At 38.3% G+C, this 27,730-nt stretch overlaps 1 protein-coding gene across 1 annotated transcript in view; it reads left to right on the top strand.

Moving 5' to 3' along the window:
* LOC128861768 (uncharacterized) overlaps window positions 1-23,860 on the top strand; it is a 37,488-nt gene extending 13,628 nt beyond the window's left edge. Inside the window, exon 3 of the mRNA XM_054100151.1 lies at window positions 23,682-23,860. Within this exon, the coding sequence (XP_053956126.1) occupies window positions 23,682-23,860 (179 nt within the window). The remainder of the gene's footprint in view (window positions 1-23,681) is intronic.
* The last annotated feature ends 3,870 nt before the right edge of the window (window positions 23,861-27,730 follow it).

Below are 27,730 nucleotides of genomic sequence, written 5' to 3'. Positions count from 1 at the left end.
AATTTGTTAGTATGCAAAACATATTATGTGCACATGAAATTAAACACACATTTTTCATATTTAAATGAAATATTTTTGTATGTTTTAAACTACATTAGGCGGCCTCATTAGTCTAGCGTAAGTGCACTAGCCTGCCATCCCAGAGGTTTATTTATTCTTATAAAATTTGATGCTTTGAAAGAGCAAATCTCCTTTTTTGCTCCTTTTGAGGTTATGGAGCTTTCCTATTGGATCTTCTACCCGCAACTCTTCCTAATCTTTAAAACCGTTTTATAAATTTTAAAAAGCCTTTGAATTTACTGAACATGAATTAAAGCCGTAAAGGTGTATTCATAGTAAAAATATAATAGCAGATAATACTGAAGAAATCATAATCACTGTTGTTACAGAACCTTAAATATAGCAAAAAAGTGTTTTTCGGACTTTTTTGACAGAAATTCTCTGAACATAGGTTTGAAATACCAGGATGGATTTTTTAAATACAGTCTCTTGTACATAACCATTGCATATTTAAAAAAAAAAAACGCAAACAATAAAAACAATTTGAAAAACAATACAAAGATCTTTAATTAGTTCAATTAAAAATTTGTACTTTATTTTCTTTAAATGCGCATTTTAGAGCTTTTTTATATCCAAAACTAGGTGAAACTGCAGTTGCGAGAGGTAGATTTGGGTGCTCGAAGGAGAAGAAGAAGTGCGAACTTGGAAAAAAATGTAAATAAAGCGAAGAAATGTCAAACACAAATAACACTTGAATAATCACCAGCACCAACAATAATCGCAATCGCTGAATAGAATTGAGTGAATTATTCCATGAATTTAAAACAAATATGTTTTAAAATACATAATATACTAACTAAAAGGGATTAGGAAAATGTTCGGTAGAAAGAACTAAAACTCCAAGGCTAGCGAAGTTGCGAAAATGGTAAGTCACAATAACCACTGACTGGACTAGGATGACGTCACGAAAGTCGGCTGATATTGTCAAAATCGCTGAGTGTAAAGTAGCAGTACCACGATTGATGCCACCTCATTATTCTCGCCGCAGTTGTAGATCCCTACATTCTCAACAGCGTAGAATTAAGAGAGGGAGAGGAAAACTACATGTGGTCAATAGTTGTGGTGAAAAACCAAATTGTGCGAGCAACTTCGGCTGCCACGTCACAGGGCTCTCGGTAACTGATTCCTGTCCGCTCGTTTCACACTTTTTCACACATCCATCCAATCAGTCGTTGTTCAGACGGCAACGAAGTAAAGGATGTCGTATATCTATATATATAAAAATTCAGCCGTTTTTCGCGTTGTGATGAACTTTACGGAGAATGGCTCAACCGATTGTAGCCAAACTTTGCCACATTGAAGAGACACATGTGGAGAAGGTTTGTGTTTTAAAATTTTGGTTTGTGTTTTAAAAATTGGCCAAAACGTGGACCCGGGTAACCCTAGGATGTGTTTGTACAATATAGGTAGCAAATGGAAGCTGTTGATGATTTCTATAGTATAGAGTTCTTTTAAAGCTAAAAGGCCATACCGTTCCGTGACTAGGGTATCGAGATATAGGCCAAAACGTGGACCCGGGTAACCCTAGGATGTGTACACACATTGTTAAGTAAGTATTGAAAATGGTTTTCGTAAAGTTTGGTTGTAATTCGGAATACCGGCAACGCGTACAGCGTTCTTTTGAACCAGCCATAATGTCGTTTACTTTTTTAACGCTTGGGGCGGAACTGAACTGTCAAATTGACAGTGTGAGTTACAATGTGTCAATATTTCTTTCTGATTTGGACGCCATAAGGAGAAGACGTAAGTGCAAAGTGTAAACATTTTGTGAAGTTTTTTGGAGTGGATTTTGGAACAGTGAATAATTTCTTACGAAATTTGAGAATTTAATGTGAAATCCGAATGTTCAAATGAAATTATGTTTTGTGGATTTATTTTTTCCGTTCATATGCGTTAAGCTACGATACACCATGAGTGAAAAAAATGGTAAAAAAAAATGAAAAAACCAAAGAAATTGTTAAAGGATGCAAAAGAAGAGCACGAAAAATGCGTAACTTTGATGAAAAAATGAATAGTCTTATCATGCAAATTGTCAACAATTTTCAGAAGAAAATAGATGATTTAAGAAAATCACAACAAAATAAAATAATCCTGACCATGTGGACTTGGGCTTTTAAACACATATGCATCGAGAATATAATCCACAAAATTGAAAAAAAAATATATTTTAAAATCTCAGAATACCATAATTACAATCATGTTTATTACAGTACAAATGCCAAGACAATCACGTAATCATATTGGTCGTTCTACAAATAATAATAGGCGCATGAGAAATGCCCGGAATAACGCGACATCAGAAGAACGTCAAGAACAAAATGAAGTAGTCAAACGATTGATGAATAATGTTATCCAAGCAACTATTTTAATTGGCAAATTCAAGAATGAAGACGTTCTAATACCAAGAATTCCAATGATTCCACCTGAATTGCCATTTGAATTCAAGCGTTTGCAACTGCCCATTCGTTTAGCATTTGCAATAACTATCAATAAATCACAAGGGCAAACTTTAGAAATATGCGAGATGAATTTAGAAGAACCAGTATTCACCCATGGTCAACTATATGTTGGCTGTTCACGTGTTGGGAAGCCAACAACATTATATATTTACTCAAAAACAAATAGAAAAACAAAAAATATTGTTTATGCCAAAGCGCTTGAATAAAGAATAAAGGAATAAATATTATGAAAACCATATCTTGTCTGTTCTGAGCACTATCTATTCTATTTTAGTGTGCCCAGCGAAGCGGGCCGGGTTTGCTAGTCACTAATACAATCTCTTTTTTTTTTTTAACACATCTCCTGTTTTGTCAACCTATCAGCCGATTTTGTCGGACTCACTCACAATCAGCTAACAGTCTGATATTCCCCACAACTTTAAAACCCTTTCACCAGGATATGTGTCATATTCCTATCTTGTAAAGTGTGAACTATTTAGGGACGCGAATTTGATCAATCTTTACTTGAATTACTGTATGTTGTGTACGCTCCATTTGTGATTCACTGCCCGAAATTTCACTCCTTGTCAGTAGAGAGGTCTTTTTTCAAATATAATTTTAATTGGACTTCAAAATCAAAGGGGATGAATATTTTTTGTTGTCATCATTTGTTTTTGATAGCAGGGGCACTAAGGCAAGGTTCAAACTTTTAGTTGGAGTTTGCTCTTCTTAGTTTCCGACTTCGCCAATATCTGCAGAGCGTGTTCGTGGTTGTGCCGCGGCGTTGAAGTACTTATAATGCAAATGGGAATGCTGCTCTCGTAAATAAATAGTTCCTTTTACTTTCTGAAAACACGTAGCTGAAAATTTTAAACGAAAAACAAATTTCAACAAACTTTTTATTTCTGCTTTTTATTGCCCTATATTTGGTTAAATAGTTAAATTGAAACTTTTTACTATGCGAAAATTACAGTTGCATTAGAGCTTGTCGGAGAAATGAAATTTGAATTCCACCAAAAATTGTATACTGTGTACAATATACAACTAATTCAGTTAAATATATGCACATAAATCTGTGTGGAAGCCAGTGCACTGCTTTTGGCTTGCCTTTTAATTATGTCTACTCGAAAAGCTGATGTTGCCTTTGGGTTTCCTTATAACATTTATTTTACAACAATTTCACTATATAACGCATGTATATAAAAAACTATGCAAATATATGTATATAGTATATATATTTTACACATAAATACATATATTTAATTGTACATAAATATAGTAAATTAGCAAGCACACAGCAACTGAGACTTATTTGCATTTTTCGCGAAATCAGCGAGGCGTTCAAATGCCAGCGTGCAAGGAAGCGGAAGAAGAGAACTTAAATAAAAGCTTAAAAAAGGAAAAGAGGAAACAAATAGTTATAATAAAATAGAAAATGAAAATCTGTAAATTGTATACTTTCCCTTGGACTCGATGTCATCACGGCCGGTCATGTACTGAATTATTCATTTTCGTGTAATTAGTGAAGGACGATAGTCGACAGCCTACGGCTGACTGTTGTCGGCTCACCAGGAATAATCAACTAGCTCCCACAAAACAAAAACAAAAAAAAAAAAATCAGACCAAAATAACGAGTCAGCAACCAGCCACAGACTACGATGACGCACCAACTCCGACATTTGGGCGGCAAATTAGAAATTCGTATGCTGTACTTGATGTAATTTCGTTAGTAAAATATAATTACTTTGTGTTGTTGTTTATTTATAGTAATTGGTGATAATTAGAATTGAAAATGATAATAGTAATGCCAGTGGCAATTATGTAGTATTTCATATTCCTGGAACTTACTTGTTCAGGGTAATTCTTTGTATTGAAAAGGAACACAATTACGGCCAAATTACTGCTACGGGTGGCTGGTTTTCCAGTAAATTTCAAAGAGTTTCGGCGCTTCTCTCAACAATGACAAACCTGATTTAGTGTTTCTTTAGTCAGCCCTGAATGGTTGGCATAACATTTACGCTTAAGGGTCTCACGAAAATTTGCGATTCATCATGGATGCAATTTTAGCTATTAAAGCCAAACAAATTCTTCTTCTTCTTAATAGGCGCTATAACCGCTTACGCGATTTTGGCCGAGTTTAGCAAAGCGCACCAGTCGTTTCTTTCTCGTGCTAACCGGCGCCAGTTGGACACACCAAGTGAAGCCAAGTCCTTCTCCACCTGATCTTTCCAACGCAGAGGAGGCCGCCCCCTTCCTCTGCTACCACCAGCTGGTACCGCATCGAATACTTTCAAAGCCGGAGCGTTTGTATCCATTCGGACGACATGACCCAGCCAACGAAGCCGCTGGATCTTTATTCGCTGCGCTATGTCTATGTCGTCGTAAAGCTCATACAGCTCATCGTTCCATCGTCTGCGATATTCGCCATTGCCAACGTGCAAAGGTCCAAAAATCTGACGCATAATCTTTCTCTCGAACACTCCAAGCGTCGCTTCATCGGATGTTGTCATCGTCCAAGCTTCTGCGCCATACGTTAGGACGGGCATGATGAGAGTCTTGTAGAGTGTTAGTTTTGTTCGTCGAGAGAGGACTTTACTGCTCAGTTGCCTACTTAGTCCAAAGTAGCACTTGTTGAAAGAGAGATTCTATGTTGGATTTCAAGGCTGACATTGTTATCGGTGTTAATGCTGGTTTCTAAATAGACGAAGTCTTTTACAACCTCGAAATTATAACTGTCTACAGTGACGTGGGTGCCGATACGCGAGTGCGCCGACTGTTTGTTTGAAGACAGGAGGTACTTCGTTTTGTCCTCGTTCACCACCAGACCCACCCGCTTTGCCTCTTTGTCCAGTTTGGAGAAGGCAGAACTAACAGCGCGGTTGTTAAGGCTGATGATGTCAATATCATCGGCATACGCCAGCAATTGTACGCTCTTATAAAAAATTGTGCCTGAGCGATTAAGTTCTGCGGCTCGTACGATGCTCTCCAACATCAGGTTAAAGAAGTCACACGACAGCGAGTCACCCTGTCTGAAACCTCGTTTGGTATCAAACGGCTCGGAGAGGTCCTTCCCAATTCTGACGGCGCTGCTGGTGTTGAGCAACGTCATCTTACATAGCCGTATTAGTTTTGCGGGGATACCAAATTCAGACATAGCGGCATACAGGTAACTCCTTTCCGTACTGTCGAATGCAGCTTTGAAGTCGACGAAAAGATTGTGTGTGTCGATTCTCCTTTCATGGGTCTTTTCCAAGATTTGGCGTATTGAGAATATTTGGTCGATGGTAGACCTTCCAGGTCTGAAGCCACACTGATAAGGCCCAATCAGTTGGTTGACGGTGGGCTTCAGCCTTTCACACAATACGCTCGCTAGAACCTTATAGGCGATATTTAGAAGACTAATCCCGCGGTAATTGGCACAAATTGCAGGATCGCCCTTCTTATGGATTGGGCAGAGCACACTTAAATTCCAATCGGCAGGCATGCTTTCATCCGACCATATTTTGCATAGGAGCTGATGCATGCACCTTACCAGCTCCTCGCCGCCATGTTTGAATAGCTCAGCCGGCAGTCCGTCGGCGCCCGCGGCTTTGTTGTTCTTTAGCCGTGTTATCGCTATTCTCACCTCGTCATGGTTGGGTAGCGGAACGACAATTCCGTCGTCAACGATTGGGGTATCGGGATCTTCACTTTCTCGGTGACATGCGCAGCTGTCACTGTTTAATAAGTTCGAGAAGTGTTCCCTCCATAATTTAAGATTGCTCTGTACGTCAGTCACCAGTTCGCCGTCTTTGTTCTTACAGGAAAACGCCCCGGTCTTAAAACCTTCTGTAAGCCGCCGAACTTTCTGGTAGAATTTTCGGGCATTGTTCATGTTGGCCAGCATCTCAAGCTCTTCGCACTCACGTATATCGGCCTCTCGTTTCTTCTTTCGGATAGTACGTCTCTCTTCCTTTTTCAGCTCTCTGTAGCGATCCCACATGGCTCGCGTTGTGCCCGATCGCAGCGTGGCTCTATAGGCGGCATCCTTTCTTTCTGCGGCAGCATGAGATTCCTCGTCGTACCAATTGTTTTTTCGGGCTCGCCGGAATCCGATTTCTTCTTCGGCGGCGGTACGTAGAGAACGAGAAATGTTGCTCCATTGTTCGTGGATGCCGGTTTGTTGGGCAGTACTCTCTGAGAGCAGGAGTGAGAGTCGAGTGGCGAATCTTCTGGCTGTCTGTTGGGATTGCAGCTTTTCGATGTCGAACATTCTTTGCGTAGGTAGATGCACGTTTTTTGCTGCACAGAGGCGTGTGCGCAGTTTGGCTGCAACAAGGTAGTGATCCGAGTCGATGTTGGGTCCTCGGATCGTACGTACATCTAATAAACTAGGAGCGTGTCTTCCATCTATCACAACATGATCGATCTGGTTTCGTGTTTTTCGATCAGGAGACTGCCAGGTGGCTTGGTGAATCTTCTTATGCTGGAATCTGGTGCTGCAGACTACCATGTTTCGGGCCCCGGCGAAGTCGATCAGCCTCTGTCCGTTACCGGATGTTTCGTTGTGCAGGCTGAATTCTCCGACTGTGGGACCAAAAATTCCCTCCTTGCCCACCCTGGCGTTGAAGTCGCCAAGCACGATTTTTATGTCGTGGCGGGGGCAGCGCTCATAGGAACGTTCCAAGCGCTCATAGAAGGAATCTTTGGTCGCATCGTCCTTCTCTTCCGTCGGGGCGTGGGCGCAAATTAGCGATATGTTAAAAAAACGGGCTTTGATGCGGATTGTTGCGAGACGCTCGTCCACCGGAGTGAACGACAGTACTTGGCAACGAAGTCTCTCTCCCACAACAAATCCGACACCGAATTTGGGCTCCTTTACGTGGCAGCTGTAGTAGACGTCGCAAGGTTCTATGGTTTTCTTACCTTGCCCCGTCCATCGCATCTCTTGGATGGCAGTGATGTCAGCCTTTACTCTCACGAGGACATCAACCAGCCGGGCAGAGACACCTTCCCCATTAAGGGACCGGACATTCCAGGTGCATGCCCTCAAATCATATTCCTTATTTCGTTTGCAGGGGCCGTCATCAGTATAGGGAGGTCTCATCCGAGGCTTTTTCAAACTTTTCATTGGGGGGGATTTTTAAGTGGCGGGTCCCAAACCCAACGCACAACCAGCTATCCTGGAATGTTTCGCCTTCTCACGTTAGCTCACTCCCGAACGGGTGTTCGGAAGCTACCCAGAGGATACGTGGGCTAATCCCGGCCGTTGTGAGCTGCTTGAACCATATGCAGAAGAATCGTCTTGGCCATTCCCAAGTGAATGGCGATCAGTAACTTTCCCCACTTGCGTGGACTTCTACACATGGAACCATCCTCCAAAGCCAAACAAATAGATAGTTTCAATTCTAAAGTACTTTGCTTTAGGGGTACATTTATATTGGGTATTTTTATACATTCATAAATATTGTATTGCTAATTGGAAAAAGCATTAAAGTAGTAGAGTCTGTTCGAGCTGTAATAATTCTGCAGCAATGCCCACGTCACCCGTTCTGACAGTAAAGTGTTGCCAATCTGATATTCATCACTCGTCAATCAAACGCAATATAAAAGTTTTCACTGCGTAGTTGAAAAAGGAGAGAAGAGTAAGTTTTTATTTAATAAATACATTTTTCAGGTTTAATGTGTAAAATTAAGTTCAAGTGAAGCGAAGACATAGCGCAGTGAATAAAGATCCGGCGGCTTCATTGGCTGGGTCGTTGCTTGGGAATCGATACAAATGCCTTGGCTCTGAAAGTATTTCATGCGGTACCAGCTGGTTGTATCAGAGGAAGAGGAAGGCCTCCTTTGCGTTAAAAAATTAGGAGGAGAAAGGCTTGGCTTCGCTTCAGTGTCCAACTGGCGGTCGAAATTTCGTAAGCGATTATCGCGCCAGACAAGAAAAAGAAGAAACGAAGTTATTGATCCATATTCCCATTTCCTAAAACAACAGCTGCTAAGCAGCTGAGAATGAGCAACATGCATAAAAAAGCAGTGAGTAGGGCGCATTCACCCGAACTTGTACGCAACTTCAGATGGTTTCCTTGGAGAAGTGATCCAAGTAGACACTTTCTTAAATTTTTAGAAAAGTTAGTTCATTTTTGGACCGGATATGAAAAAAGTGAACTAAAAAATTCTGAAAAAATTAATAATTTTTGGGAAACAATTTTGAAAATTGAGGCTAAGTATGAAAAAAAGTAAACTAAAATAATTTTGAGAAAAATTACTAAATTTTTTTACAAGCAATTTTTATTTCTTTATTTAAAATTTGTGCCAATTTTTTTCCTGACATTATTATCAATGTTAATGCTGGCTCCTCAATAAACGAAGTCCCTTTTTGCGGAGATAGCAAATTCAGAAATCGCGGAGATGATTCTCCTTTCATGGTTTTCTCCAAGACTTGGCGTATTGTGAATATCTGGTCGATGGTGGATTTGCCAGGTCTAAAGCCACACTGAAAAGGTCTAATCAGTTGGTTGATGGTGGGTTTCATGGATGCACTTAGTGCACTTGTAGAAATACCTACTTCCCCTATCGTCATTCATATGCACGAGTATAAGATAGTTACTTTGAATGTTGAAAGCAGTGCGAACTTGTATTGGCCGTAAATGGATGTGCTTGGAGTAGCTCGTTACTTACCTACATACATATTTGCTTCTTTAAAAGACGCATCATTCCTTCATATATGTACAAAAGATATGTACGCCCACATATACTCGTACTATACGCACATACAGGTTAGCGAAGTGCCATTAATCGCTGTCGCAAAACGCTGCGAACACACACACTTTTCACATCGAAGTTGGTAACACGTGTAAATGAGCGTCTAAATGTCATAACTGTCAGAAGCGCCTTTTGACAGCAGAATGTTCGTCCATGAATAGGGGTATGTATTATATGCACGTGAATATATGCGGAAGTTTGGGTATAAACAGGTTGGTGTGCTTACCCTGCAGGAAAATTGGCTTCAAACAAGTCTGTTTGCAGTATCATAAACAGGAATATCATGTAATTATTCTGGGGAAAAGGCTCCTATTGAAGTTGCTTTATTTCACAGCCGCGCACTTGCACACAAAAATATTATAAGACTAAGCATTAACGGTAATAAGTAACTGCATAGCGGAAGCGAGATAGATATACACGTATGTAAAGGGTGACAAATTTACAGGTATCGGATTTTAAATTGAAATAAAACAACGAAAACTCAAATTGATTGGGCAATCTTTATTAATTTTGTGTAGAACCATTCATGACATTTATTTTTTAAAGATAATCCCTTTCGAATGCTAGCCGCTACCGTCCGTAATTCGGCCATACGTAAATACCAAGTTTGGATGGCTCGCTGGGGGACTTCGGTTGGTATCTCGTGAATAACTTTAGTAATGTTGCCTCTCAATGCCTCAATCGATCCACAAGGCATTTAGACTTTACATACCTCCACAAATAAAAGTCCAAAGGTGTGATATCAAACGATCTTGTTGGTCAATCCACTAGTTCGAGCCGAGAGATAAGTTGCTCACCGAAATGGCGACGCAGTAAATCCTTTGTTTCACATGCTGTATGAAAAGTAGCGCCGTCTTGTTTGAGCCAAATGTTGTTGAGATCATGGTATTTATTTTCCGGCATCAAAAAATCGTTTATCATGGCGCTATAGCGTTCGCTTGACATTCTCTGTTGCATTGATGACAGCCTCGTCTTTGAAGAAATATGGGCCGATGATTCCTCCAGCTCATAGGCGGCACTAAATGATTCTTTTCAATATATGTAATTGCTGTTCTTGAATGACTTCGAGTTGCTCTTTAGCTTAAATACGGCAATTTTGCTTATTGACGTAGCCATTAAGCCAAAAATGAACTGAACAAAATTCGGGTCCCAAAATGCTGATCTCCGACGAGTTTTCAAGAGCCCAACGACTGCAAGCATGCCGCTGTGGAAGATCGGCCGGCTTCAAATCTTGGAGTGGCTGTATGTTATACGTACTCAAACTAAGAGTCTTGCGTAAAATAGCCCAAATAGCGCCATAAGATAGGCAAAGTTGTTGAAATGAACGCTGAATCGATTCTTCCGGGTCTTCAGCAAAACTCTCATTTACACCCGCAATATTCTCTTTACTTCAGCTGTTTTTTCCCTTAAGTTCAAATGAAGGCAAATGAGAAGAAATACTCTTACTAATTCATTGGCCTGAACATAGGGTAAACATTTTAGCATTTGTTTTAGAAATTTTATTTATAAACTCTTCATTGAAAATTTTTAAAACGTTTCCGTTTGAGGGAAGAGGCTGTCCATTGTGTTCTTTAACTCTATTTCAGTCCTTTCGGTGTAAGAGAAGATACTTAGAAATAATAATGTACTTCAGTTTCTAGGTAGGTGGAGGGGTGGAATGCGAGATACCACTCTGGTAATACCCAAGTAGCACTAAAGCGCCGTTTTGATACCATTATGAGACCGGCAAGGTATCAACAGCCAGTCAAAACTGTTGATGAAATGGAGAAGGTTGGTGGGACTTAGGTTGGCGCACTGAACCAGGCTATTGAAGAAAGGATTAAGTTTCCATAAAAATAAGCAATTTAAATTATTATTTCACATTTCGACAACAATAATTATATAACTTAATATAACAATAATTCTATAACCTCACATTGAAAAAAATCATTCATATTTCAGTTCTTAAAAATAAAGTGGTACTCCACTTCATGTTAGTTTTCATATGAATAATAATGTCTTTAATCTGTGTTCAAATATCTATATTGCGACTGTTTTTCAAATTAATTTTTTTTTTTGGTTTTTTTCTTGTTGTAGGTCAAGCACTGCTACCGCCATATACTATACCTAAGTTCTGTCTTTTTCTTCTTAAATTGAAGCAGCCGTTTCTAAATTACAAGCAATCTATTTAGCTCGTGATTAATATATACCTGTTTGGAAGCCCGGTCTTCTCCAGCATTATTAATTCACCGTGAAAGCGACCTTTCCTTCTCGGGACTTTGAATGCACTCGCAAAAATGCTGATAAGCTGCGCTCTTGCTTCAGGTGAGCCCATCGCTGATGCTGGAGGTATCGAGTGGGATAAATTCCACCCTATTCAAAACGTTCGGCTACGCAAATGCTGGAACCGAGATGTTAGCTTCAACAATTGCCTTAAAACCCGGCCCTTCGATCAAAGTCTTCTCACTAAGCGACTGCAAACTCGTGTTGAGAATATATTTTCTTGTGGTTGCTTACATTTTGAAACAACCACAACTATCAGGAGGCCTCTGATTAGGCCGTGGCCAGAAAGTACTTGAGTGCAAGAGCAGACTACAGATAACCAAGAGAAACCCTACAGTATTATGTTGACAGTCGGGCACTTTTTCAGTTTCTTGCAATGTGGCTGGAAACGCGATCCCAAAATATTCAGATATGGCCCCCAAAGAAGTCAGGCCTCACCCAACTGGCTTTCATAATAAATGTTTATCTTCCTTAAAAGGTATTGCACTAGTCTGCAGCCAATGATAGCGGCGTTCTAGTGATTTGGAAAACTTGTTTTGCTCTGAGTAAAAAGTCGCTCACAGAAGGCTCGTCCACAAATTTATTCAGTGAAGAGATGTAAATATCAGCACCAATCTCGCTTAAAATAGGAGTAATTTTTATACCAAAATAAATCTATTAATTGGAGTTATTGTATGCACGGATGGACGAACATTATCATCAGCAAAGCATCGCAGTTCGGTGTGATCCATTGCCTCCGTTACAATTCACCTCCACGTCACTCGGCTCTCAGCTGTTCTTATATTTTCTGTATGTCTTTTTCTATGTCATCTCTCCATCTTTTTCTCGGCCCACCTCTTTTGTTATCGCTTTGCGGATTTGTTTCAAAGATCTTTTTTTACAGTTCTATCATTATGCATTCGCAGAATGTGACAGCACCATCGAACGTACCGAATGCGGTAAGAATTATCTTCAATTTGTACTGAGCCATATATCTTTCTGGGAATCTTTCTTTCGAAACAAATTGAAATAATTAATTGATCGACTTCATTTGATTTCAGCATCCAGCCTTTGCAGCTGTATGTGAGTGTAGGCCTTATTATGGTTTTACACATTTGCAGCTTCAGGTTTCGTCTCGATATCATTAGTTTAGTATTTGCGGATAGACGGACAGACATGACTAAACTGACTCCATTCATCTTTCTGTGCGTTTTGGTATATAAAGGGTGATCAAATTGGGGGTAATTTTTACAATAGGGGTTTTGGACAGATCCCGCGTGATTACTGTCAACTAAATACTTACTTTTTTTGTATTAAAGAAAGACTTACCCGGAAAGACTTACACCTTAACAACTTTATCAACAAATCATACAATCGTATTACGAAAACCGATGCTCTGTTTCAAGTGTTCATAGTGCGCTCGGGTCAACTTATAATCTACGGCGATGAGGCCCATTTTCGGCCTAATAGCTACGTCAGCAGGAAAAATTGCCATATTTGAGCTGAAAAGCAACCCGAAGTGGTTCAAGAACAGTGATTACATTTATTGAAAATAATCGTTTGGTGCGGCTTATGGGCTGGCCAGGCCTGGCGCCAGTGTAATAGTGAATAGCGAATGCTATTGATAAAGTACTTCTTGATGCTGGAAATTGAAGTCCGTGATGAGGTTCGAACTAGACGGTGATACTTGCCATACAGCTCGTGAAACAATGCATTTACCTACTGCGTCCTCGCTAAGGTGGCCAATTTATCTCCTGTCTCGAACTAGTCGATTGGCCTGTGAAGATATGTAAAGTCTAAATGCTTTGTGGATGAACCAGCTTCGATTGAGGCTTGGAAGCCAACAATACTAAAGATGACGGAGTTGCGGCCAACATTAGAAAGGATTATGGATATCTTAAAGAAATAAATATCATGAAAATGTCTACACAAAAATAATAAATATTGCCCGATGAATTTGTATTTCCTTTGTTTTATTTCAATTTAAAATCCGATACCTTTAAATTGATCCGGCTTTATATGATCTGAGTCAAAATTTGTTTAAATAAAGCTACATTTTTTAATTAAAAAATGGTTTACACTGTTTGCGTAGAAGCGTCAGCCAAAGGATGTGTTATCTAGGGCTTGTTCCAGCAATGCAAAATTTCAATGGGCATCGGAAGAGCATCACTAGACAATTTCGCCCTCTTCCAATTTGCTCCGATCTTGCACGATTTTACGCAGTCTTTTGTTTTCACTTTGTCTTTTGGGATATGAACAAATTTAATGCCCGCTTTTGTTCACGTTTTGTAGTAGATATGACAAAAACAGTTTTGCTTGCTAACTGTTTTGTCAAAAATTTTCATTGCCATGCTTTTGAGTACTTTTTCTTTGCTTTGAAATAAAATGTAGCGTTTGCAAGAGGACATTACGGATTTATTAAGGAGCTCAAAATAGCTGACGGAGGGTGAAAATGTGACATCTTATATCACCTTAGTTATTGCTTGTGCCCTGGGCCAGGTTACCTTTGACAAACTGTCAAATTGTATTACGTGACACTTCTAATAATAACTACGTACAGTGGGCGACCAACGCGTGAAGAATTTATTGCGGAAATATGCTATTTTTTAAGTGCACCAATTTCTTAAGACACTCTCCTTATTTGGAAAATAAATTTATGCCTTTCGCTACGGTTTTTTTTTATTTCTTGCTATGATTTGTTTGTACTTTTGCTGCGCCAATGTGCCAACCCTGCGTGCAAGTCTTTCACACGGCTAAACTTTATTAATACCATATGCGACCGCTAGGGGTCAATGCAGCTCCATTTGTTGCATTATTAGGCTACTTTCTTGATTTAAACATTTAGAAACGTGAAAGCTTGGGTGAACAAATTGACAATTTCAAATTTATTTCTGTACTCAGCGGTACCTGGATGGAATAGAAAATCGCGCGCTTTATGTAAATTGGTTAAATGACAAACTTCAAAGTTCGAAAGTTAAGTACGTGAGGAAACTAATGAAAATATAATCATGGCAATGATAAGTTTGTATCTGGGAAAAGAGCAGAATTTTAGATTTTCTTCGCGGGGTATTTTTATACGCGCAAAAATATTCGTTTGCGAATTCTCACCGTTCCAGGTACATTTACGTTGGTTGGTACGTGTGCTTACCTACCTTTCTTAACACATGCGCATATATATACATACATACATATATACGAATAACTTAATTTTTTATTTTTTATGATGCCCTGTCATATTAAGATGTGTTGAAATATTATTCACAAATGTTCTCTGAAATTGTGCACAACACTCTGAGAAAATACTAAAAGTAAAGAATTTTGCATTTCTATTTCCTTTACACGCATTGTAGTTGTCATTTTGGTATTTTAATGCTATAATACCGACACGTACGCTTCTGTAAATACCAGAACATTGCAACTCATATAGACACGTCGTCATAATTGTGTAAACTCTCCTTAACATTCAGCCTGAAATGAATGCCCCTCAGCGCGAGAGTTAACATTCACATTTTTGTTGTGACTGTTCACGTTTGTGTTTGTTCTGCGTTGCGTGAGAGGAGGCAAATGTAAAGCTACAGCTATACTGAAAATACTAACAGTAAAGTCAGTAAAAGGCAAAGGAAATTGAAAATTTTAAACGTACTCTAATGCAAATAGTACGAGATAGCGTGAAGGCCATGTTCAAAATTCAAATTAAATTCAAAAGACACCGATACAGTGCGCGAGTAAGCAATGCGGAAGGATAACAAAAAAATTACTGGCTATTCTGATTTAAAATTTTTTCTTAATTTTTCTTAAATTTTTTTCAATAGAAATCATGCTTATACAAAAGTAAATAAATTACTATGAGAGCAGGGAAAACAGGATGCACCATTTGGCGTTTGGAATTTAATTTGTCAATAGCTAAAAAAAGCGCGAATACCTTACAACACAGTTGTTTACTTAAAAAATTTTAAATCTTGCCAATAATACGAACCACTCTTTTAATCAAATGACTTCCATGGCTTGTTTTACTGTGTACAGATACCTATAAACGGCCATATTTTCCCTGATTTTCCTTAAAATTATTAAAAATGAAGTATATTTTTTTTTCAAAATTGGCATACAATTTATTTATACATTAAAATAATATAATTTTTTTCTTATTTTAATCATTTAAAATGGCGGATGTACACTCAATTGTTCCAGGAAGGTCGCAACGGGGCTTCTCAATCGGCGGGCATTGTAGCATCGGTGTCAGTGACCTGAATACAAAAAACTAAACAGTTTTTTGTTTATTAATGTCATAATTTCTATATGAATGAAACAAAAAAGAAAAAAGCTTCGCGGAATAAAATGCTTCAAAAAAAAAAATTGTAAATTTTGGGGGGAATTTTCCTATTGTTTTTGCTTGGAAAAAAAAATTTTTTCCAAAAATTTTCGAATTGTAAATTCACATAGAAAGTAATATCATAAAAAAGATGTGTGCAAAATTTCAGGGAGATCGGTCAATAACTTTTCGAGTTATCGTGTACGCCAATTCGAAAAATATGGTTTTGAGAAAAGCCCGTCTAAAGTCGGCAACGTAACTATACCTCTTCCAGCGCTCGAACGAAAAGGATAGAGTCGTCACAATCTATAATATAAGAAATACTTAAATTTTCGTTCTAAAATTTTTTTGGTTTCTGAAAAATTTATGAACAAAAAAAGTTTTTTTTGCGAAATTTTACAGGTGTCTGTCCCTTTAATATTTCATTCAAAGGAGGAAATAATTTCAAAGTGCGTCGAACACCGGAAGCTGTCTACGCTTAGTTAATAAGGAATACAAATAGGAAACAATAGCCTTAGGGTAATTCGTTAGGGGCAAATTCTTAATCGGAAATGAACTATCGAGTTGCGTTAACTCGCCTCTGTGCAATGGCTCTTATTAGCTTCACAGCTTAACAAACTCATGTGATATCTCCTTGCTACTTGGAAGGTTAAAGCACTAGCTGAAACTATGTAAAACGGTATGCAAGCTTTTTAACAGGGTCGCTATTGCAACCCTACCCAGCAACCTACGGTAGGTATGTGAAATACCTATTGAGCTGTAATTTGATATTTGTATCGAAAAGTTTGGTATTTTTTAGCATAAACATTAGGCCGGGTCGATTTGTGGGGAGGCAAAAAAATCGTCCATTGCTCTGTGAAAATCATATTCTATGGATTAAAATAAGAAACTTTGCCGAAGGAATCATACCTCTAAAACGAATTCTGATGTCCCGCAATTCGGGTCGAACTTTTAGTTTCTTTTCTATAACTCACTTAAATTAATTTTGTCATTTACATATCGCACCCTAAATACAATAGGGGCACAACTCAAAATTTTCCACACTCGAGCTTGACTTGTTTACAGTAGCACAGAAAACAAACTATGTGACATATCACGCTGAAATTTGCCATGTAAGCTTATAACAGTCCTAACAAAAAACAAAAAATTTATTTTTGCCATATGTCATCCGCAGACCGTTTTTATGATAACGTCTCGTTCATATTTGAGCAGAAGTACATTTTGAGTTGTGACCCTTTTGTATTTAGGGTGCGATATGTTCTGATTAAATAAATTTCTTAAGAGAAAAAATAGATATTTTATAAATAAATAATAAATATTATTATAAATAAATAAAAATAAAGAAAAAACATAGCCATTTAGCTGATTTTTTCATGTAAAGGCCAAAAATGGTGATATTTTGAAATTGGGGGACATCAGAATTCGTTTTAGAGGTATGACTCCTTCGGCAAAGTTTCTTATTTTGATCCTTAGAATACAATTTTCACAGAGCAATGCGCGATTTTCAAATCGACCCGCCCTAATAAACATGCATATAACGTTTTCACTGACAAGCTTTATTTGTTCTTTTTTCCCTAGAAAAGTTAAACTGGCCCAAAAGATGGAGTTAACTCGTGAAAATTTTCATGCCATCATTTATTACGATTTTCGACGTGAATTAGCGTTGGCGTTCGCACCACACTTAGCCACTGGGAAGCGCTGATATGTCGAGTTCCAACATGGCCGTCGATCGTTGCGGGATGAATTACGTGCAGGTCCTCCAAAAACGGTTGTTGTGCCAGAAAGAATCGATGCTGTACGTCAAGTGATAGCGCAATATCGTCATGTGAGATATCTCCAGATAGAGTCTTCCTGGAACTTTATAATGATCAGCTCGCATCCAATATTGCATGCAAATCGCATAATTTGATAATTGCCCAACACGGCGACTTCGCCCCACTCTCTTCAACCCAATCTCTATTTACTGGACTTTGACTTTATAATGAGTAGCATTTTCAAAATAAATTGGTTTCGAAAATATATTTAGAATGAAAACTCCTTGTTTGGTTTTTTATCTATTTTTATCTATTTCGTTTTAAGGCCCTCGCCTCTTTTAAAAGCGTGTAAAGCGGAAGCGAAAAAAAAATTTTTATTCTTGTTTAGAGAATTTTATTTTTATTTTTTGATCTATTGTTAAAAAATAAACATTTGTTTTTGATCATACGAGGTTCGTTCGAAAAGTTGTCAGCCTTCAAAAAATGGTAGGTATGTTGCTGGCGACACCGATTCTGGGACTGAATTCAAATCACCTTTTGCCTTCACTGTGCCCTTGAGACGGTCCAGAAACGAATCACCAGCTGCCCGAATGTGACTTGTAGACCCACTCGCGGACAATGTCTTTTTTTAGCGCCTCGAGACTGGTGAGTCTTTTAATTTGGACTTTGCTCTCTAAAATGGTTCAAAGAGAATAATCCATTCGTCGCAGATTCCCGTCTGGTGAATTTGAGAGCCATTGTGTGGACGTTATGAAGTTCGGAACATTGTTTTTCAGTCATTCTTGGTTCACTCCAGCTTTGTGAGACGGTGCCCAGCTATGTTGAAACGTCCATAGTCTACCACTGAAATGTTTGTCTGCCCACCGCTTCAAAGCAACTTCCAAAATACTTTACCGATAATATTTCGCATTTACCTTGACGCCAGGCTCGATGGAAACGATTGGAGAGCGCCCATCTGCGGTTACAGGGGCCCAAACCATTACCTGTGCGGGTACTGCCTCCTGGTGGCCAATCGAATCAAATTCTCGTATAAACGGTCGGTCAAATAAACCCTTTCGCTTTGGAAGTTTACGAATTACTCAATTTGAAAATTTTTCTTGTGAGACGAAAAAAATGCTTCGAAATTTATCGCTTTCGGCCAAGTGAATGAGCTTCTTTGCTCTCTCGAGTCTAACTTGTTGCTGCTTTGGCTTGAGATCATGCGTCTTTTCGATTTTGTAACTTTGAAATCATTTTTTAGTATGCGGCGAATGCTACGATCAGATATTTTCAGATCTTTTGCCATTTGAGTGGCACTTCGTCGGGAACTTCGCTCAAGTCCCTTTTTCACTTTTTGAAGCATTTCACGTGACGTTGCAATCTTTTGATGACCACCTCCATGACGTTTCGCGATGCGACTAGTATCATTGTAACGAGCAACGGAGCGAGAAACAAATAATGCAATCGCATTATTACGTTTGAAATCCATTACTGATTTCTCATTTCTTTTTTCGCGTTTATTCTCGGCAAAATGCCTCCGCGCACTTGGAAACAAGACTCAGGACTGAAATTTGGCCAACTAACAGATAGCTGATACCCGTGCATCAGTTGCGGAAGCGGTCTGAAGTTGGTTACACTTCGAGTGCCGGACCCTGTAATAGGTTGGATTCTCAAGCTCAATGAAGTTGATGTGGTGTTTAATTACACTATTTGTAAAGTATTTGGATTAACGAAACATAAACACAACTCCAGTTGGAAAGATGCCTTATTAGAGTGGTAAATTCTCGAATACTTGACAGCGCAACGTATTCTTGAAAGTTTGTTGTTATGATAAATGTATCTTTACAATAGCTGCGGGCAACCGACTTACATAGTTGTTGCTGGCTTTCTTTTTTTTCGCTGCAAAACTGATTTTTGTCAATTCCGTTTGTATTTGCTACCCTGGGCAAGCTCCAATTAGCAGCAGTTTGAATAGAAAAGTAACTTGAAGTGCGTTTTGCATTCATCTATGAATAGTTTCAACAATGAACACTGGTTCTGCTTAGTTTACTATGACTTTCTCATGCTTTATCATGTTTTGCTCCATAATTACTTTCATAAGTTTGCCAACTGCCTCTGGCCCAGAACGTGTTTTATGTGAGTAAACGAGTCAATATATTTCTTATTATTGTACTATTTGCTCTATTAAACGTCGTCGATCTTACTTTATGTACAAATACATATGCACAACTATTTAGTAAATAAAATGAAATGAAATCGATTTGTTTTGGTTGCTGCTCAAGCGAAAATTTCCGGTAAGAAATGGGGAGTATTCAACTAAAAAGAATTGACAACCACAGCCATAGGCAACATCAAACATTCGGCTTTTTGGCGATAGGTCTCATTATGTTGTTTTATTTTTGTCGCCCATACTGGAGGCTGATATGTGCCATCGCGTGCTTTGGCTATATCCACCCGTGGTGTGCGTGAATTGTGCTATGCTGTTTGAAGGCGACGTTAAACTGTAGGACATTGATTTTTTATGGAAAACAAGCTTCTTATCTGTGTTAGTGAATGTACTTGTATTTGCATGCATTGACATTATTTTCACGTATTGGATAAATCAATAAAGGCTAAAGGCTGGTTCACTTTTGGAGTAAAAAAAAACCAACATCTTTTTTGCGGCGTTTTAGTGGTAGCGGTAACTGAAAAGAGACATGCACAAGCCACAATAATTGTGCAATGATAATAAAGGGTCTTTCAAAAGACGCGCCCAGATGTTGTTTTAAAATAAAATTTGTTTGTTTTTTCATTTTCTCTTGTTGTATTCAAAATACGACTCTTAACACTTAAATGTGTTTTTTTCATTTTTGGCTTTTTTGTATTCAAAATACGACTCTTAACAATTATATGTGAAGAAAATGGCATCATTTAAATGCCCACTATGAGCATATCTACAGGTGAAGTCCACCAAATAGTCGATTTATTAACGCCTAAATGTTGAGTCTGTCGACATATGGATGCTGAAGGTTGTTCCGTGACACTTTGCTATGAAGCAGGAATTTTCTCAACAGACCGTCCAATTTTTGGTCTGTTAGTCCTTTTTCTATTCTCAGAACCACGTTCCATAAATTTTTTTACCAATTTTTGAATTATTGACTTTTTTTTAGATCCTTGTTCAAGCCGCTCGGGAGCATAGTACACGGTTCTGGGATTTTGTTTTTGCTCCATTGTCGTGATGCTGTCTGGTGGTTTTCTAGGCGTGTGAGCTATCCATCGCCACTATTTGCGTTAGATTTGTCTTAGGATGAGCTCGTCATTGGCTGCTCTCCACAACGCGTCGTTGCTGAAGGTGTTCGGTACAGAATATTACAGATTATGCGGGGGCATTTGTGGATGAGAGATTATAGCGTCTGTGTGATGGTGGTGAAGACCTGCCATGCTTCACTTCCGTACAATATTTCCGACTTTACACATGAGCTGAATATTTGGGGTTTAGTGCGCCTGGAGATTTTGCGAACTCGCCCGTACTGAATGCGTTCGTCTGAACGCCTCCCTTGCTTTGATTAGCCTGTAGTTGACATCTTCATCAGCTCCGCCGTTTGTCGTGATAGTGCAGCTGTAGTAGTAGAAGCTTTCAACAAATTCAACTGGGCACCTGTCCACTATGATATGCCTTATTTCCACCGAAACAATCACGAAGTCAGACCATTTTCATAATAAGTTTAAATATTTCTAAAGCGCTATTCTTTCGTGTAAAACAGCACATCTGTCTGATTGGCAATGACATAAAAAATGTTCCGTTTAGGAATTATTCACTACTAACATCTAGGCGTCATTTCTGAAATACCCTTTATAATACTAAGCCCTTACGCAGTATTGTTGCCTTGTTTTCTTAAGTATTACAGGCATGCTTGCCATCAAAGGCAAGTTTTGGGGTTCCAAAATCATTTGTTAAATATACATAGTACTACAAACAATATAAATAGTGCAAAACAAAATTCTAGCAAACTATAACAAATGAAATACAAAATTCTAGCAAATTATAACAAACGAACAATAGCGAATGGCGACCTTTATCGTGATCTTGGTATGCCAACTGTGTCTGAATAATGAAGCAATTTCCCATAGCTCATAAACATCCACTAAATAATCATGTATACGATGCAGCATCCAGTAAACATCGGTTAAATTCTAAGTTTTTTATAATAGAAATAGAAAAATATTTTTTAATAGCGGTCGTCTTTCGGTAGCCAATGTCAAACCTCCGAGTGTGTTTCTGCCATGTAAAAGCTCCTCTTAAAAACTATCTGTCGCTTCGTTCGTGGAAAACATCAAATAGGAGAAGGAGATCGGCCAAATACACAATAACGAATGTAAGCGCCAAATATAATATATATTTGGTATTTTTTTAGCTCTATTAGAATTATCGATATCAACCGCTGAGAATGGCAAACTGTGAATGACATACATATCTGTTCAGCAAGGTTCAGCAAACCTTCATGAATCGTTGAATGCCAGAACATCGCTTCGAAGTTGTAGAAATTTACTTTAAAAAAAAAAAACATAAATCTATTCGCGAAGTTCATACAGCTCTGGCGGCATAATCGGTCCTTATTTCTGAGGATTAATGAGGATAGTGCTGTCGTTACTATGATTATTACTAAAATTAATCAGCCAAGCATGAACGACATTTCGCTTAAGCAACAGCGTGCTTAACAATCGATTTATTAGACTGATCGTTGCGTAACTCGTAGTCGTAGCGGACATATGTATGCCGAATAATTTACTCAAAAAATAAATGCTATGAAATTATCTACCAGATTATAATAAAAAGAGGTTGTCTGTAAAGTCGGTTTACTGACTATAGTTTAACGTGACAACGTCATAAGAAAATACTGATGGAATGGTCGCATTTTTCAAATGAAAATTTTAATCTTATTGTTTGATTGATATTTTGTATGGATATAGAGAAGGAGGTAAATGAAATCGCAATGGAATAGGTCAAGTTACATTTACACAAACGTGAAAAATTACGAAACATTTATCAAATTCATGAAAGATATGCTCAATCTCGATTGTGCATCAGACGTTAATAAGTCAACAACACTAAGAGGCACCATCATCGATTTGCCTTTTTCAAGACACATTACACTCGAAACACCCCCTTTCTTTTCCTATTTTTCCTATCATCGTCCTATTCTCAACAGAGAAATGGTTCATTACCATGCACACAGGAAGAAGGCATATGCAAATACAAGTACAGTAGAGCGTCGATTATCCGAAAGCCGGTCATCCGAAACGTCGGTTAACCGAAAGGAAACATGACGCCTTTTTCGGATATAAAGAAGAAGAAAAAGTATGTACAAAGTACAAAGAAACGTTTAATAGAAATGACTCAGAAAGCGACGCAAAGGGACGTCATGATTTTGGTATTTTCCGTTTCTTCATCGATAGCATGTTATATTTAGAATTCAAATAAAATTTAATAGGTATTGACAGCGTTGTACATACATATGTACACACTTGCTTTCTGTCACGTGCTTTATGAATTTAAGTTAGTATCGCAGTTCCTAAATATAACAGCGTCGGTGGTGTTATCGTGCCGCGAAACGAACGCGCATCCGACGCCGACAGTTTTGTTTGGGCAATCTCTCATTAATTTCAGGATGGACACTCAAGTATTTATCGAGTGGTATGACGCTGTATTCATTCCAGAGGTTAAAGAACATCAGATAGAAACTGGAGACACTGGAAATGTTTTATTAGTGATTGATAATTCTCCAAGTCATCCCTCAAACCTTTCACTTGAGAGAGAAGATGGAAAATTTAAGGTGATGTTTTTGCCACTCAATGCTACCTCAGTCGTTCAATCTATGGACCAGGGGGTGTTCGAAGCCTTCCAACGTTACTACAGAAAAGCGTTGCTTCGTAGTGTCCTAATCGGCCAAGAGGAAGATAAAACAATTCTTGAAATCTACAAAGGTTTTAACTTGAAGGAGGCTGTTCTCATGGCAGCAGAAGCGTGGGCTTATGTCAAAGCGACTACTCTAAAGAAATCCTGGAATAAGCTTTGTCCAGCAGTTGAATCCGAAGCTAGCCTTACATCTGAAGAACCAACAAATGAAAACTTTGTTTCAGAAATGGTTGAGTTGATGAAAGAGTTTTCATGATTTGAAGAATGTGACCAAGAAAACGTGCATGAATGGCTAGAATTTGACGAGGATGATCCTGGCTACGAATTGTTGACTGACGACGATATAATAGCACAGGTTCAAGTTCCTGAAGATGACGACGATGAAGAAGAAATTAGTGATGACATCGTCTCAGATGAAAAATGTCCGACTTTAAATGATTAAAATGAAGAAGACTTTAAATGATTTGAGACTGCTATTAAATGGTTGGGACACCAAGACGAATGCGATTCTGTGCAGTCTTTAAAACGCCTAAGAGATTTGGCGGCAAAAAAACGAGTCTCAAAACTTAAGCAAACAAATATGTTCGACTTTTTATTTTAGATTACTTTTGTACTATTAAAAAAATTTTAGACATATGTATTTATGTACCGTGTGTGCAATCCCTACTTAAATGCATATGTGACTATTCATAATTTGTACTGTACTCTAGTGTATCATTAAAAAGCATTACATACATAATATGTATTCCTAATCCAATGACATGTTTTGTTACCATACCCTCAACAAAGAACTGGAATTTCGCAAATGTTCGTTTATCCGAAAAATCGGTTATCCGAACACCCTCTGCACCAATTGTTTCGGATAATCGGCGCTCTACTGTATGTGAATTTATATACAAATGCGCATATACATACATATACATACATATATATGCTCACTCAAGTAGGAGAGAGCCAGATGTCGAACGTTGCCGAACGCGGGGGCAGATTGTGCCTCTTTGTCGTTCGTTCCGCGCTCTCGCTTGCAGTTCAAGCAAGGTAACGCCGCATGACACGCCGCTCGGCTACATCGAATTATAAGACGTTATCACGTAAAAATATGTAGGACTATGAATAAGTTCGTGCGGTTTTTTTCGAAATTTGAAACTTTATTGACGTAAAATGGTTACAAATTTAATATTCAAAATATTGTCCATCGCTTACTACTACTTTTTCCCATCTTTCTGGCAATTCACGGATTCCCTTTGTGAAAAATTCGGTCGGTTTTGCCGCAATCCACGAATCGATCCATTTTTTGACTTCATCGTAATTACGGAAGTGCTGTGCCAGGCCATGTTGCATCGATCGGAAGAGATAGTAATCGGATGGCGCAAGGTCTGGACTATACGGCGGGTGGGGTAGGACATCCCATTTGAGCGTTTCTAAGTATGTTTTGACCACTTGTGCAACATGTGGCCGAGCATTGTCATGTTGCAAAATAACTTTGTCGTGTCTATCGGCGTATTGCGGCCGTTTTTCTCGCAGTGCTCGGCTCAAACGCATCAATTATCGTCGGTAGGCATCCCCCGTAATCGTTTCATTCGGTTTCAGTAGCTCATAATACACAACACCCAGCTGGTCCCACCAGATACACAGCATAACCTTCAGGCCATGAATATTCTGCGCCGACGTCGATGTTGAAGCATGGCCAGGGTATCCATACGTTGCCCGACGTTTTGGATTGTCGTAATGGACCCACTTTTCATCGCCAGTCACAATTCGATGCAAAAAACCCTTTCTTTTGTGCCGTTGAAGCAGTTGTTCGCATGCCATAAAACGGCGTTCAACGTCTCTTGGCTTCAATTCATACGGCACCCAATGGCCTACCTTTCGGATCATTCCCATGGCTTTTAAACGTTTGGAAATGGTTGATTGATCAACTCCCAAAGTTTTTGCAACCTCTTCTTGCGTTTGAGCCGGATCTTGATCGAGCAATTCCTCCAATTCGGTATCCATGAACTTTGGCGGCGCACCCTCGCGTTCTTCGTCTTCCAAGCCAAAATCACCACTTTTAAAGCGTGCAAACCACTTCTGGCACGTTCGCTCAGATAGAGCATGCTCACCATAAACTTCCACCAAGATACGATGACTTTCGGCTGCTTTTTTCTTCATATTAAAATAATGAAGAAGAATTCCCCGCAAAAACACATTATTTGGCACGAAATTCGACATTTTCAAGTGTGGTAAAAATATTGTTGTTTGCGCTTCAAATAAAAAACTTATACTGACGTTTGTGCCTTACGACAGTAGCTCTCCAATGAATGTTTGGAAATGTGGATCGATGGAATAATAATCAAGTTACGCCATCTGTTGTAAAACCGCACGAACTTATAAATAGACCTATTATTTCAATAATATTTTTATTTTGTGTTATCATTGTAAGTTCACAAGCTCTTAAAAACACCATATGGTTTGTGTTTGTGGGCCAGCGGGTATACAATATTACGCAGTCAAATGGGGGAATACTGTTTATTCTATCTCTAGGCAGAATAAATGAATGTTTTTATTATTTGATTTATTTGAACTTATATATGCTTTTACGTCATTGCCCAGCCACACTACATATAATATTATGATAACTATTTTGTTTCATCAACTTAAATTTAGATTTTTTTTGCATTTTTTTATGTGACGAGTTCCTCAGCTGGCATTAATTATATAACTACATCGCGTGTTATAAGAAAAATAGTAACATAACAAGGCAGCAGCATTTCTTAGAAGTATTGCTGACTTAAAACAGGTCTTCGAAAATGTCAGTTCTACAAATTACTTAAGTATTTGAAATTGTAAGTGACTTAAGCTTTTTTTCTTAAAGATAAAGTCTTTTAAAAAATAATACTTTTTTTTGTATTTGCTTGACAAAGAAGATATGAATTAAATTTCAACAAAAAAATCATTTCAGTTTCATAGGTACTAGTAGGTTTTTATTATGCTTTTCTAAGAAATATTATTTACATTTACATTTACCACTGTGAGGTGTGAGGTCTGCCGTTAACTTGTAGGGTATCTTATACACATTGAGATGGCCAACACTGAAGCTAAATTTATTTAAGAAGAAAGTTACAAAATATATTATAATATTAGATCTATAAAAGGAGACATTTTTTTTACAAAGTTCACTTCTAAGTCGATTTAAAATCAAAAAGGATTAAATTGAAAAAAAAAAAAAATTCAAAGAACCGCAGGCAGATTTTTCATGACCAAGATAAAGAATTAGGTTTTCGTATTTTATTAGTAATTTCACAATTGGCGCAGCATTTATATTGAAATTTATACAAGAATCTAAAAAAATATATATTATATTTTAAATCCGTTCCTTTGCTCAGTTAAGGCTGAAATTATTTGTAGTAAAATTAAAATAAAATTGTTAAAAGTTTTTTTAAATTAATTCAAATATATTCTTTCAATCTCAGCATTACTGAGTGGCTATACGACAGGTTTTGATTAATGAATTTTTCAATTCGCGTATTTCCACCTCAAACTCTAAAGTAAAGGTCATATTTCTGACCATTATATTTTTGGCTCACTTGGATGATGACAAAGTCCGTTGATGCGCCTCTCTCTTGGAGTATTTGAGAGGAAATTTCTGCTGAAGATTTTTGAACCAACGGCGAGTATCGCGTGAGATGGAATGATGAGCTGTTTGACGACATAAACATACAACCTTGTCGTCTGAAGGAATACAATCGCTACGGCTTTAAAAGTATTCGATATGGTATCCTCTGCCTTAGAAAGATCTGGAGGAGAATGACTTGTCTTCACTTAATGTGTCCAATTGGTGCCGGTTAGCAGGAGAAAGAAACGACTGGCGCTCGGTGTTAAACTCGACCAAAATCTCGTGAGCGGTAATCGCGCAAATCAAGAAGAAGAAGAGGACGGTCACATTTGCCCACTGCATTTTTATAAGCTTTCCCTTTCGGTAGCTGATGTTCTCCACCGGATCCAATTCACACTTATTACCAATACGTTTATTTTTTGTAGCGCTGGATCCTTTGAGTGTTAATTAACTCCAAGTCAGCTAGGCTCCCATTTAACTATGTATTTACTGATATAGAGTTACAAGTTTTTGCTTCCCTGTGGCAGAGTTTGTGTTAAACGTTCTCCTTATTCGTTTCGTCTCTACAGCTTTTCGTTCTTTGAGTCCAGTGTAGTAAGTACCACCTCTTGATTCAAAAGCAACGGTTTAGGAAGACTCGATATTTAGGTTTTCGTTGACGGAACCTTGTCCAGATCTGGAAGGATTTTTGGAACATTCCATATATATTTCTAAATG

This window comes from Anastrepha ludens, chromosome 4 (genome assembly GCF_028408465.1).
Source record: "Anastrepha ludens isolate Willacy chromosome 4, idAnaLude1.1, whole genome shotgun sequence".
NCBI classification, from domain to species: Eukaryota; Metazoa; Arthropoda; class Insecta; order Diptera; family Tephritidae; genus Anastrepha; species Anastrepha ludens.
This window is presented reverse-complemented; position numbering and strand designations above follow the sequence as displayed.